The 23351-nt window shown below is 38.9% G+C and overlaps 1 protein-coding gene across 1 annotated transcript in view; it reads left to right on the forward strand.

Annotated features, from left to right (window-relative positions):
• BRDT (bromodomain testis associated) overlaps positions 1 to 23351 on the forward strand; it is a gene marked incomplete at both ends in the record, with an annotated part of 57342 nt that overhangs the window by 19270 nt on the left and 14721 nt on the right. The window contains 7 exons of the mRNA XM_080691468.1: positions 616 to 804; positions 1992 to 2164; positions 2335 to 2624; positions 2719 to 2832; positions 3121 to 3288; positions 11040 to 11101; positions 14511 to 14679. Of these exons, the coding sequence (XP_080547594.1) occupies positions 616 to 804; positions 1992 to 2164; positions 2335 to 2624; positions 2719 to 2832; positions 3121 to 3288; positions 11040 to 11101; positions 14511 to 14679 (1165 nt within the window). The remainder of the gene's footprint in view (positions 1 to 615; positions 805 to 1991; positions 2165 to 2334; positions 2625 to 2718; positions 2833 to 3120; positions 3289 to 11039; positions 11102 to 14510; positions 14680 to 23351) is intronic.

The following is a 23351-nucleotide window of genomic DNA, read 5'->3' on the forward strand; positions in this document are numbered from 1 at the left end:
CGGGTCCCACTGAGGGGGAGGCCTGGGGACATCAGGTCTGAGCCTTGGAAGGTAGGGGGAGGCACAACTCCAGCCCTTGGCAGGAGGTCACCTGTGTAACTTGAGAGGTCTGACTGGAATGGAAAATGGAGAAAAGTTGCTCAGGTTGGAATCAGAAGGATGGGCTTTATATTTCTTCTGGCATATCTTTACTTCCCGGGTTTTGATTTGTTTTGTTTGCAGTGCTGAGGATAGAACCCAAGAACTGGCACATGCTAGGCAATGCTTCCCAGTGAGCTACGCCCACAGCTCTTATTTCTGGTATATTAAGAAAGAATTCTGGTTAAAATAGGTCACTGAAATGTACATTTGTTAAAAGATATAATGCCAGGCGTGGTGGCGCACGCTTGTAATCCCCGTGCTTGGGAGGCAGAGACAGGAGGATCGCGCAGGTTTGAAGCCAGCCACACTAGCTTAAGAGACCCTGTTTCCAAATGAAAGTATAAAATGGGTCTGGGAGTGTAGCCCGGATGTAGAAGGGTTTCCAGGAACCCCAGTACCACCAAAAAAAAGAGATATAGTTGCGGTATTCAATCACAAGTGCAGAAACTTTCACGATTGAATTTCCCATGATAGGATGTTTTTGAAATGCATTTTGCCAAGCTCCCCGATGAGCCTGTGGAGAACATGCCCACGCACTACATCCCGAGCAACACTGCAAAGGCCCTCAGCCAGGACAGCAGCAGCGGCACGTCCTCTGAAGACAGCTCCTCCGACGACTCTGAAGATGAGCGCGTGCAGCGGCTCGCCAGGCTCCAGGAGCAGGTAGCTGAGCATAGGAACACAAGCTTTGATATTCTTCCTAGGGGCTGCTGATCTAGTCATTGTGAAGTCCTTTTGGTAGATCTGCTGATTATTATTATTTATTATTATTATTTTAGTAACTATAGGTTTCTCTACTTGACACGTTAGTCATACTTAATAGTCTTTCCTACCCAAATACCTATATACTCATAAAATTCTGGGCTTTTAATAATTGCTATTTACATTACTAATAATGAGTGATTCTCATTGAAATGACATCTAAAATATTTTCTGAGTCAAGCACAGTGGCACACACCTGTAATCCCAGCACTTTGGGAGGCCAAGACAGGAGGATTTCTGGGCTAAGGGGCCTTAATATAGGCCCTAACATTTTGTAAAATATAAAAAACACTGGGGAGGGGGATGTGTAGCTCAGAGGTAGAACATCCCTAGGTTCAGTCTCCAGTATCTAACACCTACCTCTATCTCCCTCTCTCTCTCTCTCTCTCTCTCTCTCTCTCTCTCTCTCTCTCTCTCTCTCTCTCTCTCTCCCTCTCCCTCTCCCTCCCCCCCTCTCTCTCTCACACACACACACACACACACACACACACACACACACACACACACACACACAATTGCAGATGAACTCTTACTTAACATTTGCTTTTTCTGATAAAATGTTAACCTGCTCTGAGCATAAACCTGACATTTTAATGTTTCAAATGTTTGAAACCAAGTCAGTCATGGTGGTACAGCCTGTAATCCCAGTACTTAGGACGTTGAGACAGGAGAACCTCTGAACTATACCCTATACATGCTTGTTTGTGTGTTTATTAGTAGTAGAAATTGAACCTGGGTACATTCCACCTTGAAGTGACACCCCCAGTCCTTTTTATTTTTTATTTTGATGCAGAGTCTCATGAAGCTGCTGAGGGCCTCACTAAATTGCTGAGGCTGACTCACACCTGTGATCTTCCCATCTCAGTTTCCCAAGTACTGAGATTACAGACGTGCACCACCCTGCCAATTTATTTTTTATTTTGAAATAGAGTCTCACTAAATTGTTGAGGCTGGCCTTGAACCTGTGATCCTCCTTTCTCAACTTCCCAAGTATTGGAAAGTAGAGGAGTGTACCACCAGGTCATACTTAGAGCATCTTTAATTATTTAAGGCCAGGAATGTTTAAAAACACTTTTTCCCTTTTTCAGCTGAAAGCTGTTCATCAACAACTGCAGGTCCTGTCCCAAGTACCTTTCCGCAAGCTAAAGAAAAAGAATGAGCACTGTCAAAGGGGGAAAAAAGGAGAAAAGGTTAATAATAGAGATGAAAACTCAAGGAAAAAATCTAAGCAAATGAAACTAAAGGAAAAGCCCAAGAACAAGTAAGTATCATTTATGATGGCTTATTCAAGGAATTAAGAATTTTCTTTAAATTTGGTTGGAGGTATAGCTCAATGGTAAAACATGAGTACAGCATGCACAAGGCCCTGGGTTCAGTACCCAGCACCAAATTGAACAAATAAGGCAAACGACTAAATGTAATTTGTTATAGCCAACCAGAGAGGAAGAAACAACAGCCTTCTGTGCCTGAACCTGAAGATGAAGGTAACACTAAGCCCATGAACTACGATGAGAAGAGGCAGTTGAGTCTGGATATAAACAAACTCCCTGGAGACAAACTCGGGCGTGTAGTTCATATAATCCAGTCAAGGGAACCCTCTCTAAGAAACTCCAGTCCTGACGAGATAGAAATAGACTTTGAAACGCTGAAGGCATCAACACTAAGAGAGCTGGAAAAATATGTGGTGGCGTGTCTACGAAAAAGACCACTGAAACCTCATGGTATGTATTTTCTACATATTAATCAAAATCCAGTGTGGTGTTTGCATCCATTTGGGGCTATACTCACTTTTATTTTTACTTCTAAATCACACAGCTAAGAAAACAATGAAGTCCAAAGAAGAACTTCATTCACAGAAAAAACAGGAGTTGGAAAAGCGGTTAATGGATGTCAACAATCAATTAAATTCCAGAAAACGGCGAACAAAACGTAGGTGGCACTTGTTTTGTTGTGTTTTGTGTTTGTGGTACTGGGGATTGATCCCAGAGGCATTCTACCTCTGAGTTATACCCTCATCCGTATACATACATATATTTTTTGATTCAGTATCTCACTAAGTTGCTGAGGCTGGTCTTGAACCTGTGGTACTCTGTCTCAGCCTCCCAAGTACTGGGCTTACAGGCATGTACCACCACACCTATCTGAGGGTGGCAGTGTTTAAATGTTCCTGCGACTCTTTATTCTCTTGACATTTTAACATATTTGTGTATTTTGTAGCTGAGAAAACAGAGTCATTGAAAGCAGTTGGCGGTGGGTCCCGCCTCAGTGAGAGCAGCAGCAGCAGCAGCAGCAGCAGCAGCAGCAGCAGCAGCAGCAGCAGCCCCTCGGGGTCTGGAAGCAGCAGCAGCGACTCGAGCTCTTCAGACAGCAGCGACTCTGAACCAGGTTAGCTGTCCCCTTAGGTGCACCTCAATTGGTGGGAATCTATCTTTCTTTCTTTCTTATTTAGTACTTTGAAGAAGCCTTTGTTACTTACCTAGAACTTATGGCTTGGATACTACATTTTTTTTTTTTTTTGCATATAGATGGTCTTTTTCTTTTTTCTTTCATTTTGTGTGTGTGTGTGTGTGTGTGCATGCGTGCATGTGTGTGTGTGTGTGTGTGTGTGTGTGTGTGGTACTTGGGGTGGAACCCAGAGGCTTTCCACCTCCGGGCTATACTCCCAGACCTATTTTATACTTTATTTGGAAACAGGGTCTCACTAAGTCACTGAGAGCCTCACTAAGTAGCTGAGGCTGGCTTCAAACCTGCGCGATCCTCCTGTCTCAGCCTCCCAAGCGCTGGGATTACAAGCGTGCACCACCACGCCTGGCTCTTTTTCTTTTTTAAGAGAGATACTGTGTAAAATGGAATTTCATATTATACACTTGGGATTTGTAGGTTTGTAATGTTGAAAGTAAGTTATTCATGGTGGGATAGTCTCCTAATAAGTAATACCAGATCTTAAGCCAGGAAATATCAGATAGTTAAAATACTGATTTTCACTTCTTTTTATAAAATTGAAAGGTTTATGTGAGACCACCATTTGGTTTATTTTCCATGATATGTCAGATCATTCTAATGTTACAAGAGTCATTTTGATTTAAAAAACTAGTCATCCTAGAAGGTGTGAAGACCCGCCCCCACTTTTGCTTATCTGTTGTATCAAGCTTAGGTAATTCATGTTTGTTCTGTTTTTTAATTTCTGACATGCAGTCATGTAATTGTCAAGGAACCACTGGCCCAAGGATGCTAACTTGGCAGCAGTGTTCCATCATCATGGATCATAAGGCAAAATCAGAATGTAGGGCAGTTTTGTGCCTAAATTCACTTACTTTAAATGAGAGGTTTCTTATTCTCTTCTTTAAAAAGTTTCCATATAGACTATTGTAACATCAGGAATTCTTGCCACTGGTAAGGATCCCCACATGGACTTTTGTGATGCCAGCAGTTCCTGCGTTTGTTAGAATGCCCCTTTTCCACCCTGGTCATGGGGTCTGCTGGCTGGTATTTTACTTTTGGTCCTATTTAGTTTGCATCTATGTGGCACTGATAGCTGCATTGTTTCTACATTTCTAAACCATATACTGCTAACAATTCTGTAAGAATAAACAGAATTTTTACCTTTTTGAAACTTGTCATACTAGAAAAATTTTACATTGATTCAGGGTGCTAGTTATACAGGATTTTCTTATATTTGACTTCTAAGCATTAAAAAGTACTGGAAAACTTGAGTTGCATTTAGTATTTTTAATTGTAATTAGTGATTTTAATTTTATCTAGTAAGGCATTGATGGCCTAATAAGTTAGAGCAGTTTGTCTTTTATGTATAGGATAAAACTCATCATAACCATTAGTTTGAATTATTTAATTGACTACAAATAATTAATATCTTGAGTATTAGTGGAAAAGTACCTTATATACAGTTTTTTCAATAAAACGCCTTAATTTTAATTTAAATTTTCAATTTCTGATAGGACAGTGTTTATCATCAACTCTGTGTTTGTGTTCTTTTTCATTTGTTTGTGTTTTGTTCATTCTAGGGATTGAACTCCAGGGCTTTTTTTTTTTTTTTTTTCAGTACTGGGGATTGAACCCAGGGGCATTCTACCTCTGATCTACACCCACAGCCTTATTTTTTATTCCTTATTTTGAAACAGGGTCTCACTAAGTTGCAGAGGGCCTCACAAAGTATCTGAGGCTGGCGATGAACCTGTGATCCTCCTATCTCAGCTTCCCACGTACTGGGATTACTAGCGTGCGCTACCACACTCAGCCATTCCAGCCCTTTTTAAAAATTATTTTCAAAATTTCAAAACAGGGTCTGCTAAGTTGCTAAATAAGGGACTTGCTTAGTTTCTGGCTTAGTTTCTGAGGCAGTCCTTGAACCTGCTATCTTCTTGTCTCAGCCTCCCAAGTACTGGGATTACCAGCATGTGTCGTCAAACCCAGTTTGAGAACCAGTATGTTCTCAAAACAGTGTAGTATTTAGGTCCTCCTAACTTCTAGCAGAATAACTCAGCCTCAGAATTCTAATCTTAAAACATTGCTCAATTTTATTTGATGACCAGTATTCTCAGTTAATGTCTTCTCCCCCAGTTAAAAGAAGTTTCTAAAAATATAATGTTAAAATCAGACAAGCAAGTTTTTCTTTCCTCTTTTTTTTTTTCAGTAGTGCTGTGGATCAAATCCAGTGCCTTGCACATGCATGGCAAGCGCTCTACCACTGAGCTGTGCACCCTCAGCACCAATTTTTCTATCTTAACTTACATTATGCCTAGTATTCAGTTTGTGACACTAAGGTCAATTTGTCTTTTCACCTGCTAGTGTGAATTGTCAGTATGAAATTTTATTTTATTTTCAGAATTTTAATTGTTTTATTCAAGTATGCATTTTATTGAAAAACATTCTTTATATGCATTATAAACTGCAAAGTCTAACTTAATGGGAAAAATTACATCTTTGCTTAATGTGAGCAAGTGAAGCAGTAGGACCTTTTGTCCTAAATATTAACTTTATTTATGTTCATTAAAATGCCTTAAGGCTCTTAATTCCCAGTGTTTATGCCAAGAGCATTTTTTTTACTTTCCTGGGTCTAATAATAGCAATTCTAAGCAAAAGGACTGCTAATTGAAAAAAGTAAGCAAGTCAAACCCTATCGATAGCAGCATCTATACACATGCCATTTTCAAGGAACAGATTACAAATCTTTTGTCAAAGTTTCATGGTTGGGAGAAATGTAGTAATTTACTGACAAACTATAATTTGTGAAAATTAGATATATATTAGCAAAAACTTTATTTGCTGCATCATCTATTGAAAATTAACTGAGAGGCTGAAAGCCTAGTTCAGGGGTAGAGTGCATGGCCAGCACATGGAGTGAGTCCTGTGGTCAGTCTCCAGCAACACAAACACACAGTCATTTAGGCTCAGATCCCCAGCACTGGCAAGACAGATAGGTACTAACTGAAAATGTAAATAAGATTCTGTAGCCTTATGATGAGTTGTGATTTGTTCAGAACTACAGAATATCATTATTTCCAGAGCTGTAATTAATAGGCTTTTGATTATCCAGTATGATATATGAATTTAACTTAATTTTTTCAAAATTTTAATAGAGATAATGTGTCTGGAATTTTATAGCAATTAGTCTATGTGTAGTTTTTTTTTCTTAACCAACTCAGTCTCTGGGAATTTAGTTGTTAGGAACAGATCTCTAAACTACTCTGTCTAAATTTCTTAATATTATTGGCTACTTGTACTCATGGCTATGCTGTATTATGAGATAGTTTCTCTTTACTGCATCTTTCTGTTTAGTTGTGGCAAATGTTCTAAGGGTAATATTTGAAAAATAAGTTTTATAAGGAGTCTCAGAACTATTTTTTCTGCGTTACTTAAATTACTATTGTCTCATCATTCTCAAACTTCAGTTTATGTACTTTTGAAAAATAAAAACTTAATTTTTACTTCGTTAAGAAGGATTAGTTATATACCAGAACATTAATTTCCAAGGAAAGTTTTATTTATAAGTTGAGGAAAGTCAATTCTCATTTCAAGATATTAAATCAGTTTCAAGACAGAGTTGTTAATGAAGTCCAAAATCCTTCAAAAATGAAAATGAGAATCTGTGGGCTAGAGGCAGTACTTCATTGCAAATTTCAGTATAATTTGATCTGATCATTAAATTATCTTTCTGACTAACATCAGCATATGCAAATAGTCATGTGCAGATAAGTCAAGAACATTTATTAAATGTTGATATAAATGTAAAACCTTTTAAAATTATTTTTCATAGCTGTCAAAATATCATTAAATGTCAGATCAAAGATATAGAGAAGACTTGAAAATAAAATTAATTCCACTGCATATATTCTGTTTTGGTTAGGCTGTGCTAGAAATGCACAAACTCTGCTAAGAGTTTCCTAATGCTCAACAACCTTGGGGCTGCCTGGAGTGGAACAACAGAGAGGAACATGGCTGGTAGCTTTAATCTGTGACTAATAAGAAAATCAGGTAGAGCAGCTCATCAATGGTAGTGCTTTAATTGAAGCCTTATGGGAAATATCTCTGGGAACTATCTAAATGTAAGCCAAATACTAAATTAGTGTGAAGTAGATTATCGGGGAAATGTTTAATTTCCGTTGCTACACCATTAAATACAAACTCAATGGTTATGACAGCAATTCACTATTTTCTTTATTTGGGTAAGAGGTAAAGTAAATCTGTCGCTTCATCCTTTGGACTTTTGCTTTTATTGGCTTTAGTGTAATGTCAGAGAATTCAACTTATTCATTTTTCTTCTTATTTTTTTTGGTACTGGAAATTGAACCCAGGAGCATTCCACCTCAGAGCTAAAGCCCAGCCTTTTTATTTTTTATGTTCAAACAGAGTCTCACTAAGTTGCTGAGGCTAATAAATAGTATGCTTGCAATCCTCCTGTCTCAGCCTCCCAAGCACTAGGATTACAGGTGTGTACCATGCCCAGCTTTATTTGTTAAAATAATATTTTCTTAATGGTTTTTAGTTATTGATGACTTCAAAGTAGGAACAATCTATGGATGTTGTGGTGCACACCTGTAATCCCAGTATTAGGGAGGCAGAGACAAGCATTGCAGGTTCAAGGACAGCCTCAGAAAGTAGTGAGACTCTCATCAATCTAGCAAGACCCTGTTTCAAACTAAAAATAAAAAATAGAACTGGGGGTAGAATGCCCCTGGGTTCAATCCCCATTAACACACACACACACACACACACACACACACACACACACACACACAGAATAAACTAATTTATTTATCTATTTGTGTGTGTGGTACTAGGATTGAACTCAGAGGCATTACCCCCCCCCCCGCCCTATTTTATTAGTTTTTGTTTTTTGTTTTGTTTTTCTGGTTGTTTTGTTTTTGGTTTCTTTTGCGATATTGGGAATTGAACCCAGGGGCATTCTACCTCCAAGTTTCATCCCAGCACTATTTTATATTCTTTATTTTGAAACAGAATCTCACTAGGTTACTGAGAATCTCTTTAAGTTGTTGAGGCTGGTCTTGAACCTGTGATTCCTCCTGTCTCAGCTTCCCAAGTACCAGGATTACAGGTGCATGCCTCCATGTTGGCAGATGATGGCTATTAAATTAACCTTAAGCCAAATCTCTATAATTTATTCTGCGCTCTCTCTCTCTCTCTCTCTCTCTCTCTCTCTCTCTCTCTCTCTCTGATGCTGGGGGTTGAACTCAGGAACATTTGACTTTTGAGATACACCCCTAGCCCTTTTCATTTATTATTTATTTATTTATTTATTTATTTATTTATTTGGGAGCAAAGTTTTGCTATGGTTTTGAGGTTGACCTCGAACCCGCCATCCTCCTGTCTCAGCCTCCCAAGTACTAGGATTATAGGAACGTGCTGCCAAGCCGACTTGATTCCATCTCTTTGTTGTTATTGTTCTATAGTTAAGTTTTTTACATAGTTTAAAATAAAAGTTATATAATTAAAGTTTTATGTTGATTTTTTTAAGATGTGAAATTCAAACATATTACATAGTATATGAGGTATGCATTTGATGAGTAATTTATTTCTACTTCCCCATTCAATCCTGTTAAGGTTTGAATATTAGCATAGCCCCCCTGAGAAATTAGTTGAAAATGTATATGTTATCATAGTTATTCTCAGTTTAGCTGATGTTTTCTAGACCTGGTACAGCTTATTTATTGAAACATGATCGTAAGTTTATCATAAAAATGTGTGTATGTATGTATGTCTTTTAATTCCCAAACTGGTAACTCATGAATGAACAGATCAGCGCAGTTCTAGTTCATTGCGCCTTGGATGGCACTAAGATTAGAAGGAGAGCAAAGAGCTGAGTTTCGGCTATCATTGTTTATTGTCGACAGGCTTTAAAGACAAGATGTATGCTATATATTCTGGTGGTTTTGATATTTTTAATTGAAATTCTCTGTCTTTTGCTAGTGTTTTCAGATTTTTAGATGCTCATTTTTATAGTAATTCTAAACTTTAGTTTTATATGTATGAAAACTAAGGTATTGCCCTTAATTTTTTTCAGCAGAACAGTAATGTGGTATCGTATTGTTATTTTAAGTAACAATCTATATTATTGGCTAACGTAGTTTAGATGCATGTCTGAATAATTAAGTTAGACATATAGATGTACTTATTGATTATATTAATCCAGTCTGTTTTTGTTTTTTGTTCAAAGCAGAAACTATAAATTCTCCCTTAAATGTGAAGGCTACCTGGATTTATGTCCTCAATATTTTCAGTCTGCCTCCTAATCTTACCCTTCTACTTCATCCCCAACACTTAAGTAATACTTAGCCGAGTGGTATTAAAATGGCTCAGGCCATTTTAAATACTTTGATTTTGTATAAATTAAAGCATATCATCGAGTGGCATTTAGCAATTTTAACAATGTTCAGCATCAAACATTTTAGGAGAGGAAAGAACAGTAACACATCCAGTGGAAACTGATGGCATTTCAGGAGGCAGAAGGTAACTATTAAAATTAGAACGTTGTAAGTTTGAATACTATTTGGTGTTGACCAGCCTTGGTGCCCTGGACGCTGAAGCAAGTAAGACTCAGGGTGTCTGTGAAAGCTGGCTTGGAGAGATGAAGCAGGGTCCTAACTACTAGTCTAGTGCTACCACACTGACCTAGGCTTAGCATCCGCGAGGGGAGCAATTGTAAGATAAACAAAGGAATCTAGTCACACCCTGAGAGAAGGATCTCTAGATCTCTTTGTTTGTTTTTTCCTGCAATTGTCAGCTGTACAAATGTTTCTAAAGACAAAGAAAGAGCTGAGTGTGGTGGCGCATGCCTGTAATCCCCGTACTCGGGAAGCTGAGACAGGAAGACTGCAGGTTTGAGGGCAGCCTCAGAAATTTAGTGAGACCTGTTTCTGAATAAATTTAAAAATTAGGAGGGTTGGGGGTGTAGCTCAGAGGTAGAATGTCCCTGGGCTCAATCCCCAGGACCCATCCCCCCCAAAAATAGGTAAAGGAGGTCCTTTAGAACTCATTTGTTGCTATTTAGTTGAGGCTGCCAAAATTCCTGAAAGTAAAGGGAATGTTAATGTGTGGAGTGTTTAGTGTTGAGAAAGTAAAGCAAACCTTACCACAGAAATCAACTTCACTTTTAGTGACAGATTGCCTCTCAGATAAACAACTTAACCTGCTCTTACAGTAAATTCTTAAAGATTTTAATTAAGCCTCCAAGGGTAGTGTTCATGGATGCTTGGTAAGGGATGTTTTTAGTAAATTGGTACCGCTTATTGGAAACCTTATTATTTCTGTTGTAACTTGTTCCTTTTTTAAACTAAACAACCACTTATTCCCTCTTTACTGTGAGGTAACACAATGTTCTTTTTTGCCTGATCATAATCCAAGTTGGAATTTGTGAGTGGATGTCATTCTCTAATGGGAAAAGAAGACTTTTTTCATAACAAAAAAGCAGGTATCCCTTTAGAATGTTTGGTTAATTCAAACGGCAAAAGCCTGTGACTTTAAGGACTTCTTGGTGTAAGAGGTTGGTATTAAAGGCATTCTTTGAAATCACCACTTCATTTCTCAAATTGAAAACAATTATAACTTAGTAGTTTTTTGAACTGACAAATGTTGACATAATTATCTATATGAATTTGCAGAAATACTCCCTAAATTTACTGGAGTAAAACAGAATGATTCACCTCCTAAAGAGAACATAAAGGTAAATTAATTCTTTTTGTTCACCTAGAATTGAAAACAGTATATATGTTATAAATACTGGCACAGTAATCGCTTTCCTTAAAATTTATCTGTTTTGCCGGGCATGGTGGTGCACGCTTGTAATCCCCGTGCTTGGGAGGCAAAGACAGGAGGATCGCGCAGGTTCGAAGCCAGCCATGCTGGCTTAAGAGACCCTGTTTCCAGATAAAAATATATAAAAAATATCTATCTGGGAGTGTAGCCCAGAGGTAGAAGGATTTCCAGGAACCCCAGTACCACCAAAAAGAAAAAAAAAATTTTGTATCTGTTTTATATACGTGAAAAAGGTTGTCATTGTTTTCAACTCAACTAAGTTTTATTTTTTGTTGTTGTATTGGGAATTGAACCTGGGAAAATTTACCTCAAGCTATATTTATTTATTTATTTATGTAGAAATAGGGTTTTGCAGCTGGATGTGGTGGCACATGTTTGTAATCCCAGTACTTGGGAGGCTGAGACAGGAGGATTGTAGGTTTGGTTCATGGCCAGCCTTAGCTACTTAGTGAGGCCCTCCACAACTTAGTGAGACTCTGTTTCAAAATAAAGAATAAAAAAAGGGCTGGGGGTGTAGCTTGGAGGTAGAATGCCTCTGAGTTCAATCCCTAGTGCCACAAAAAAAAAAAAAGAAAGAAAAGAAAAGAAATAGGGTTTTGCTAAGTTGCTGAGAGTCTCACTAAGATGCTGAGGCTGGCTTTGAACATGCAATTTTCTCTCAACTTCCCAACTACTAGGCTTATAGGTATGTGCCACTCTACGCGGCTCCTCTATTAAGTTTTTAAAGATCTCTTCCCAAGAAAAAGTGACTAGAGAACTAGCTGGTTTCATTTTTCTTTTTCCCCCTTCCTTCCTTCCTTCCTTCCTTTCTTTCATCTTGGCACTAGGGGTTGAACCCAGGGGAATTCTACCTCTGAGCTACATGCCCAGCCCTGTTTTATTTTTATTTTGAAACAGGATCTCGCTAGGTTGATGAAAATCTCAGTTTGCTAAGGCTGTCTTCGAACTCGTGATCCTCCCATCTCAGCCTCCCAAGTACTGGTTGGCTTCATTTTTCTAAAAATACATAACTTACATAAATCACACAAGGAAGTAGAACAAATAGAAGCCTTGGTTCCTCAGTGATCTAAATACAGAGCAGCTGCTGTGGTAATCCCCAGTGTGCACATAGTAGGATGTACATAGCACCATGTGCACAGTAAGGTGGGATTTCTTAATAAACACTAGTAGGAAAATGGTGGTTAGGGTTTCTGTAGATAAAGCTTATGCTTGCCAGCTATCAATTTTAGCATTTCTATGTTTGATTAGTAGTTAGCATTAAAACTTTAGAAGTGATTTTTTATTACTAATTCATTTGGTTATCTTCATATAAAAATTTCATCCAATGTACCAATACCAAATGCAGAGTTACAAACTGGGCATGGTGAAATATACCTAAAGTCCCAGCTGCTAGGGAGGCTGAGGCAGGAGGATCTTTTGAGCCCACAAGTTTGAGACCAGCCTGGGCAACATATTAAGACTTGTCTCAAAAACTAAAAAACTAAAAAAATGCAATAAATTTATGCAGTAACATCTAACTAGGTTACAGAAATATAATAATAACAATCTTAAAACAGTTCTAAATTGAGAAAGGGAAGTAATCACAAGAGTTTGTATGATAATGCTATAACAATGTGTATCATAATTTTTTTAAGAGAATGAAAGAATGTATGCTGCCTGAAGGAGGGACAAGCTTCAGAGAAGAGGTAATGCTTAAAATATATTTTACATGGTTCTGATATTGACATAGGGACTTTTTAAAGCAGAAGTAATAGCATGGAGCGCTCAACAAGGCATGCCTTGCCTAGTCGGGAGATGTGGCAGCTGAAGGTGATTTGTAAGGGATTGCAGGGCCAAATGGCCGAAGCGGAGGGCTTAGCCACCCAAGGGAGGTGCTAGAGGACTTACCTTAGAAGGCGGGAGCGAGCTCTCAACAGCTCTTTGTAAGTACAGACAGCCTCTGTTGCCATAGGAGTTGGTGGAATCAGAATATTAGGTAAAGCTACGAGGGGCTCTCTAAGCACAGACAGTACATAGCATGCAAAATGTTGCTTTTATTAATTATTCTGGCCAAAGGTTTTTTTTTTGTTGTTTGTTTGTTTGTTTTTTTTGGTTTTGCTCCCTGAGGAGTAAAATGCCCATTTCTGATAAAAGTATGAATTAATTCATACATTTCCAAATGAATGTGTATATTTACATATCTCAGAAAGTGATTGTTTAGCTGGGTATGGTGATGCACACCTGTAACCTCATTACTTGGGAGGCTGAGACAGGAGAATCACAGATTTGACGAAGCCCGCCTCAACAGCCCAGTGAGATCCTGTTTCCAAATAAAACAAAAAATAGGGATTGGGGTGTAGCTTGGAGGAAGAATGCCCCTGGGTTCAATCCCCAGCACCAAAAATGAGTGAATGAATGAATGCTAGCTAATATTATATAATAGCTTTTATTTAATAAATAGCTAACTAAATAGTGAATTCATATTTGTTGATAGTCTTATAAATTGACCATGATGTAATTTAAAATGTCTCCTTTATGTCTATAATTTAGTTAGGACAAAGGGCTAAAAGAAGTGAATTGGTCTCTAGATTTGGTATAAAAGCTCAGGGTTTTTATTTTCTTTTTGTTTTTTGGTAGTACTGGAGATTGAACCCAGGTGCATTCTAACTCTGAGCTACACTCCCAACCCTTTCATACATATATATATATATATATATATATATATATATTTTTTTTTTTTTTTTTTTTTTTTTGGTGGTACTGGGGTTCCTGGAAGCCCTTCTACCTCCGGGCTACACTCCCAGACCTATTTTTACATTTTTTTTTTTTATTTGGAAACAGGGTCTCCTAAGCCAGCGCGCGTGGCTGGCTTCGAACCTGCGCGATCCTCCTGTCTCTGCCTCCCAAGAGCGGGGATTACAAGCGTGCGCCACCACGCCCAGCTATATTTTATTTTTTGAAACAGGATCTCAGTAGGTTGCTGAGGGCCTCGCTAAAGTTGCTGAGGCTGTCCTCAAGCCTGCCTTAGTTTTTATTTTCAGTGAATCATAGGAAGGAAACCTTTTGAAAATGAATAGCTCTGCTTAATAAAACCATGTAAATCTCTGTGTGCTAGTAACTAAGATCATAGGCTTGACTGACTACCCCCATAAACCACATGCTGGTCACGTTATTTAAACCTGGCTTTCCTCATCAGTAAGGTAGGGATAATTATGCCTTGTATGTTTGTGTGACAGTATCTTAAGTTATATTCTTGCCTCTTGTGTTTCTGTCTCTTAGATACACTTTTTGCATCTCTTAAAACTCTGAAAGATAACTTTAATATTTAATCTTAGCAGATACAGCCTACTGTGTGTGGCACAGCCTCTACTAAAGCTGCTCTTGTTCATATGACCACGCATTTCTGTGGAACACCACCAAGTCACTACCAGTCACCATTCTGTTACCAAGGATCAGAGCATGTGCAGACTGTGAACAATGCTTCACCTGTACAAGTTTGGCCTCCAGGTACGAAATGAACAAGTTACGAAATTCTATAGGGCTATTTTCCAAATTGGTTAAAAAATTAATAAGTAACCAATGGAGACTGAGAAACTGACTTCTAGACCTATACCTGAAAATACTATGGTCATCATAAATGAATATTACACAGCTGGGAAATACTGAAATCTTATCTAATAAATTCTAAGTGGGAAATAATCACTGAAACACATTTTTTAAAATAATCTGCTTTAGCTGGGTATGGTGGCACACACTTGTAATCCCTTTACTTGGGAGCCTGAGACAAGAGGATCACAGGTTGGTGGACAGCTTCAGCAAGTAGTGAGACTCTCATCAACCTAGTGAGACCCTATTTTCAAATAAGAATAAAAAAGGGCCAGGGGTGTGGCTTGGAGGTAGAATGCCTCTGGGCTCAATCCCCAGGACCAAAATAAAATAAAAATAATACTTCTGCTTTCTATCCATAGCCACTTATTACATTTGAAAAATAGGAAATATTACATATATATTTACACTCAGTTTATTTCACATAAATTATGTATGTTGACCCAAAGTTCTGTTAAAAAAAAGGCTTATCACCTGAGTGCATATTGCCAAGTTATTAGTAGACTGGGAAATGCTGCTAACATCTCTGTGTGTTAGAAAGGTGGGATGCAATGGAAAAGATATTTAGATCTTCTGTAGATAGAGAAACAAAGTTTTACATTGTTTTTTTATTTATTTTTTATTTTTTGGTGGTACTGGGGATGGAACCCAGGGGCTTTCTACCTCTGGGCTATACTCCCAGACCTATATTTATATTTTATTTGGAAACAGGGTCTCACTAAGTTGCATGCACCACCACACCGGCTACATTATGTTCTTTTTTCAGGTCTGGGGATGGACCCCAGAGGCATTTGCTATACCCCCTGCCCAATTTTTTATTCTTAATTTTGAAACAGGGTATCACTGAGTTGCAGAGGGCCTCACTATGTAGCTGGTCTCAGCCTCCCAAATGCTGGGATTACAAGCGTGCGCCACCATGCCCGTCATACATTATGTTTTATGTTGGTTTATTTTAATATTGTTGAAGTCGTCTGGCTTTGTGGACATCTTGCCTGTTTATCTTGTCAGAAGCTAAGGCATGTGTCCTGCTCTACTCACTTGGGCGTGGGATATGTGGCACAGGGAGCTCTGCATCACCAGTGAGCCAACCTAGAGAGCGCCTGAACCCTGAGATACTCAGGTTTTTGGACCCTGTTGAGGCAGGTGTGAAGTTTTCTTTGTCCACATATCCTTTCCTCTAGACAGTGTTCCTGGTTTCCACTTGACCTTCCAATGGTGGAGGTATCTCCTAAACAAAAGGCATTTTTAAACTGTTTTGCTGCAACCCAGGTTGGGAGCAAGAGAGGTTTTGATTTGCTTCCAGTATAGAGCTCCCCTACTGTCCTGTGTTTGAGAAGTCCACTTTGTCTTTAACCCGAGTCATAGCTTCTCATTGTGGGGAAGGGAATGGAGATAAAGAGGGAAAACCTCAGAGGCCGGGGAATGTGGCTCAGTGGTAAAGCACATGCTTAGCATGCTCAAGGCCCTGGGAATCTTAGTTCAATTCCAAGCACCAAAGAGAGGGAGAGAAGAGAAAAGTATCTGGAAAGCATCCCAGGAAGAAGAAAAAAACAGAGCTCAGCATATGAAATATTTATATCTATCCTGTTCTGGAAATAGATTTATAAGATACTTAGTGTATGAAGATATGGCAGTTCTAGATCATGATATACTTTTATTTTTTTACCGATATTTTTTTATTGAATATCCTGGACATTTCAGGATTTAGCATACATGAGGATCATAGTTTTATGTTAATTTCCACGTGTTTTTTTTTGTTTCAAAACCTTTTCCATATTTTATTTTATTTATATGTAGACATGATTTACTTTAAATGCCAGTACTAAATTTGGGTCTTTTATTTTGTATGCAACAAAGAACTTTGAACAGGAACATGGCAAAATCAAGACTTTGGTGGTGGGAGATGTGTGTGGTGGTAGAATACTTGTCTAGCATGCTTAAAGCCCTGGGTTCAATCCCCAGCACTGCAAAGCAACAATAATGGCCACAGTTTTTATTAGGAAAAGGTTGCTGCTTATATGCAGGGTAGATTAAGATGAGATTTAGTTAGAACCAAATACGGAAGCTGAGTGCAGTAGTTTAGAAATTAAGTTATTAAAACTAAAACAGTCGGACATGGTAGCACATGCTTGTAATCCCCGCATCTGGGAGGCTGAGACAAGAAGATCTCTGTTCGAGGACAGCCTCACCTACCTATTGAGGCCCTTTGCAACTCCTTGAGACCCTGTTTCACAATAAAAAATAAAAAATAGGGCTGGGGGTGCAGCTCAGAGGTAGAATGCCCCTGGTTTCCATCCCCAGTACCACCAAACAAAACAAATGCAGTGAGTATACAAAGATGTTTTTGTGGTAGAACCAGTAGACTTTGTTAGAATAAATGACCTGTCAGAAGACTACCTAATATTTGGGTTGAGAATAAGAGGTAGAGCTCATTTGGTACATGTAAGAGATGCCACTGAATATCTAACTGGAAATAAAGGAAACCAGAAATAGGTTTCTGGAACTAACAGGGTATGATGGGAAATATAATTTAGGAATTGCCAACATTTAGAAACTATTCAAAGCCATGAGAATGAATGGAGACACCCAAGATGTGTAGATTAAGAAATAGACAAAAATCTGGAAAACAAAACCTCAGTAAAAATACAAGAAACTAGTAAGTTATAAGGAAAGAGATCTGGCCACAGTGATACACTTCTGTAGTCCAACTACTCAGGACCCTGAGGGAGGAGGAGCACTTGAGCCAGAAGTCCAGGAAGAGAGGCAGTTAGAAGGAAATCTTCAAGAGTACGACACTCGCCTAGCACGCACGGCAACACACACACACACGCACACGCACACACACACACACACACACGCACATACACACACACTCGACTCTCGGTATGTTAATTAAAAAGAGTACTACAGATTGCAGAGCACTCGTGTAGGATGAGAAATGACTAAAGAGCATTAAAACTGGCAGTGCCAGATGTTCTGCTCTTGCAAATGCTGTATTGGTAGCCGTTATGATTAAGGCAAAACCAGCTTGCTGTAAAGTGAGAAGCCGTGGAATTTGAGTAGAGTGAAAGTCAACCAGTCTTTGAAGACGCTTGTTGGTGAAGCAGAGGGGAAGACCGCTGAAGCTTCAAGAAGACGGTAGATTGTTTCCCCTACTATGAAAGAGGTTGTTTTGTTTTTGAATTTTTGCATTTTAAGAGATTTTAATATATTTGAAGTCATAGGAAAAAAACAGAATGGGGACACCTTGCTGTTTTCACCAGAGTATAATTATAGGAGAATGATAAGGCTAGCCTTACCTTGAAAAGGGCTAAAGAGAATGGAAAACAGTGGTAAGCATGCAAGCAAGATGTGTTATTTCTATGATAAGAAAATAGAGTATTTTCTTATCATAGAAATATGAATACGTAAATCCTCAGGAAAGACCGGTGTGTTGTGTCACCTGAGGTTATGTGTATATGATGCCTGTGAGTAGAACTGGAAAGGAAGTTTGGATGATGTAAGCTAGCTGTTTATTTTCCTGTAATATTTGCCGACTGTAGGTGGCACTATGCCCAAGGGAAATCACAAACAAATAAAACCAAACTATCAAATGCATACAGAAATTTATTTTTCTGTAGTTTAATCTCAATGGGAATCTTTTTTGGTTAAAATTTACCTTAAATTTAAGTGATTAATAATTTTTTATGTTGAAGTGTGTGTGTGTGTGTGTGTGTGTGTGTGTGTGTGTGTGTGTGTGTGTGTGTTTTACCAGAGATGGAACCCTGAGCATTCTACCTCTGACTGACCTACACTTCCAATCCTATTCTGAAAAAGGGTCTCACCAAGTTGCCTACTCTGGCCTCAAGTCTGTGATCCTCCTGTTTGAGCTTCCTGAGTACTGAAATTAGATGTGCCACCATGCCTGGCTTGCAGTTTTCTTCATAATGGAATAATAGTTTTTTCAACACCCATGCCTCCTCCATCTTCTATCTCTATGCAAAATGGAAATATCTAATTTTTTCTCCTATAAATTGAAACCTTGAGTCACAAATGATTACTAACCTTATTCTTATAACTTAATTTTTCCCCATCTTATAAAATCTACATTGAATTGTACTGAGTTTTTATAAACAATTATGCTACCATATCAACATGAACTCACATGGCAAATGAAAAGATGAATCAAGGAGTTTTCCAACTTGTAGGAGAACTTACCAACATGCATATAAAGTAAAAATATATGCCTTTTTTAAAAAAAAGCAGAAGTCACAATAGCCAATAATGGAACCAACATTTGTGTCTGTCAACAGATGAATAGATAAAGAAAAAAATGTAATATATACACACACAATGGAATTTTACTCAGCAATAAAGAAGAACAAAATTATTTCATTTGAGCTGGGCATGGTGGTACATGACTGTAATCCCAGTACTTGAGAGGCAGAGGCAGGAGAATCACTGGTTCAAGGACAGCCGCAGCAACTCTACGAAATCCTATTTAAAAAAAAAAAAACCATAAAAGGGCTGGGGGTATAGCTCGGGGGTAGAAATGTCCCTGGGTTCCATCCTCAGAACAAAAAACAGTTATATCATTTATAGGAAAATGATTGGACCCAGAGAATATTATGCTTAGCGAGATCAGCCGGTCTCAGAAAGCCAAGGATCTTATGTTTCCCATTATATGTGGAATGTAGGGAGGAAATAGGAAATGTAAGGAACTTTAGATAAATAAGGAGAGACCTGTAGAATAGTGGAAGAAAACTGGGAGGTGGGGAATGGGAAAAGGAGGATTGAGGAAGGAAGAAAGCAGTTCCGATAATGCTGTGTCCTTATATGAAGGTATCCACCAATCTCACTAACATGTAGCGAAGGAAGGGGAGAATGAGGTGGGATATACACCAATCACAGTAATGTGTAACTACAGAGTACCAATAAAAGTGTAGAAAGAGAAGTAAATGTGAAATATAAGGAGATGAGGAAAGTGAACTACCTGATCTCCCTGACAGATGAATACAGAATATTTATCATTTGAGGTGGGTATTAGAGAGAAAAAAAATAAGACCTCCCTATGTGTATCTAGGACACACAGGTATTTCAAGTGGAGGAAACAATATATGCAAAGGTGTATAAGCAAATGCTAAGTAAATGTGATTAAAGCATTAGTTAGATAAGCAGGAATGTTGGGAAATAAATGTGGAAAGGTTGACAAGGTGCAGGTCATCAGGAAGCTTGAAACCAGGCTGTGTGTAGTGGCACACACGTGTAGTCCCAGGACTAAAGAGGCAGAGACAGGATTGCAGGTCTGAGGCTGGCGAGCAGTAACTTTGCAGGACTGTGTTTCAAAATAAAAAATGAAAAATGCTGGAGATGTAGCTCAGAGATAGAACATTCCTGGGATCAGTCTTTAGTACCACACAAAAATAAATAGATAAAAAGAGCTTGGAGCTTTACAGCTCAGTGGCAGAAAAAATAGAAGCAGCTTGGAATCTGTATACTTTGGACTTAATGATAAGGGTATAGTCAGTGGGAACAGTGGTGTTCTTTTGAGCAAAGGGTATACTTCAAGGTAATTGATCTGCCAATATTATGTAGACCAGTGGAGAAAGGGAGGAAGGGAAGTTGAAAAAATTATAAGGTAGAATGAGTAGTTCAGCAAATTAGGAGCCTGTGTGAGATAACAAAGGAGGAATTTAAGATTTGGCGGAGCTGGGCGTGGTGGTGCACGCTTGTAATCCCAGCATTGGGAGGCTGAGACAGGAGAATCGCAGTTCGTGGACAGCCTCAGCTACTAGTGAGGCCCTGTTTCAAAATAAAGAATGGAAAATAGGGCTGGGGGGTATAGCTCAGAGGTAGAATGCCCATGGGTTCAATCTCCAGCACTGAAAAAAAAAAAAAAAGATTTGGCAGATCAGAGGATACTGGTTGAGATAAACATCTGAAACAGAGATGAAGAACAGGTTTCTGTAGAAAAATGAGTTTTACAGTGTTAAAGTGTCAGAGAGAGATTATTTGTATAAAATATTTCTTAGAGAGTTGGACCCTTGACACACTTCCCAGGCTTCTGTCAGCATTCCATCTCTCTGAATACTCCTTACAGGTGTTTCTTTATTTGACTACCTTTCATGGTGTGTGTGTGTGTGTGTGTGTGTGTGTTATTGGGGATTGAACTCAGGAGCATTTTACCTTTGAGCAATACCAGCCTGATTTTATTTTTTATTTTGAAACAAGGTCTCTCTAAGTTGTGCCAGCTAACTTCAACCCTACAGTCCTTCTGTCTCAGCCTCCCTAGTAGAAATTACAAGAGTGTGCTACCACACCCAGCTGACTACCTTTCAGTGTTGATAACATTCTAAGTTACACCCTTAATGATCTATCTTACTGAGGAGATAGATTTTCTCATTCTATCCAGAGTGTGCACAGCACAGGTTTACTGAGCTTGTATCCCCTCAGCTCCAATAGCAGCGCGCTTGGAGCAGCCTTCCCATTTGCCCAGTTGTGCTATACTTTATTGTTTTCTACATGTTACGGCATTTCTTTTTGTGTGTGTGGGTTTGGGGATGGAACCCAGGGACATTCAACCTCCGAGTTACACCCCTGCCCTATTTTTTTATTCTTTATTTTGAAACCAGGTCTCACTGAGTTGCAGAGAGCCTCACTAAGCAGCTGAGGCTGTCCACGAACTGGAATCCTCCGGTCTCAGCCTCCCGAATGCTGGGATTACAGGCGTGCACCACCATGCCCAGCTTGTTATGGCATTTCTAATAATCTTGCTGCCTGTGACTTTTATTTTTCTTTCATAACTCAAATATATCTGGTCCCAGGCATTCTTATACAATTCTGGGAAACATCACTGCTTAAATATCATATATGAACTGAGCCACTGCTGAGCTCCTATAATCACAGAGACTGAGGGGGCTGAGGCAGAAGGATTACAAGTTCAAGGCCAGCTTGGTCAACTGAGCAAGACTCTCTCCCCAAAAAATAAATAAATAAAGGGCTGGGCAGTGGTACAGTGCCTCTGTGTTTCATCTCCTTACCATACATGCAAAAAATAAAATAAAAAATTCCATAGGCATTTCAAACAGAATGTAAAAACTGAAATTGCAGTCAGAAAGCTAGTACTTGGGAAGGCTGAGACAGGAGGATTGCAAGTTCAAGGCCAGCCCCAGCAACTTGGCAAGACCTTGTTTTAAGTGAGATTGGCCAGGCACATAAAGAGAAGGGACATAGGTTTTCTCTAATATGCCCAAACTAGGGAGTATTAGGAATATCAGAGGGACTCCAGATAATGGAGGAGAAACCTCAGCAAAGCTAGAATGGAAGGGTAGGAGAGGAAGAAGGCTAAGGTTGATTAATGGAGGAGCTACCTCTGAATGTGTGTAAAAGTGTGACTATAGCATGGTCAACCTGGACACTCATTGTTGGGAGGGGGAAGGGGAAGCAGGGGGGGCACCAAGCACAGTTTGAATGTATGCCATTTTTAATATTTTCCACATGAAAATTTAAAAAGTTTTTACAAATAAAAATAATATCAGCGTTAAAGTAAAAAAAACAAAACAATGAAAACTGAAATTTTCTTTTTCAATTCCCATATTTTAATATTTTCCATGTATGTGTATAGATGTACTTATATGTGTAACACACACACACACACACACACACACACACACACACACACTTGAGATTATAACCAGGGATATTCTATCTCTGAGCCAGACTCCAGCCTTATTTATTTATTTTTGAAACAGAAACATGCTAAGTTACTTCATGCTCTCCTTAAACCCACAATCCTCCTGTCTCAGCCTCCCAAGAACTAGGATTGCAGGCATGTACCACTGTGCCCAGTGGTATTTTCCCTCTAATTCACAATAATGGTACTATTACCACTTGCTGTGTTAGAGTAAGCAAACTGAGGATCACTTTAGAATGTACTTGCTACATATGCTTATATATATATATATATATATATATATATATATATATATCCTCTTTCAGATATTATTATTTTCAAATAATATCCGACTCCTGGCAGAGAAGGGATATAGTTTGCGACTTACAGCTCTTCTCCCTCTTTTCCATTCTTCCTTTCTCTGAGAAAACATCAACACACAGCTGGGCTGGGTAGCGGTATACAGACCGGAAACGCTCTTTCCTACCTGCTTCCTTTACAGTACGTACTCCTCCTAGGCTCTCCCTTGCCCCTGGTGTTTCTTGGTCTCTTCCTCTAGCCTCGGCTTCATTTATAGCCAGACAATCAGTCAAGGGACTAATGGCAGTGAGCACTTAGATGTCACTTCCTACAGTATATAATGACCAGCATTTTGTGAGCTCAAGTTAACAAGGACAGCAGCTCAGTGCCAATTTGTCCCCTTTGTGGTTTTGCCACTAATTAGGACCCCTAGACAAGGACTGGAGAGAAGGAACAGAAACGGTTAAGTGTCATGCATCTCAGTGCTCTTGGTTGCGAATGACAGAAAACTCAGTTTACACTGACATTAAGGAAAGGAGGGAGGCTGGGACAGGAGGGTCACAGGTTCGTGGCCAGCCTCAGCTACTTAGGTCCTCCTGCAACTTACTGAGACCCTGTTTCA

The sequence above is a fragment of the Muscardinus avellanarius genome (genome assembly GCF_963383645.1).
Source record: "Muscardinus avellanarius genome assembly, chromosome: 3".
NCBI lineage: Eukaryota > Metazoa > Chordata > Mammalia > Rodentia > Gliridae > Muscardinus > Muscardinus avellanarius.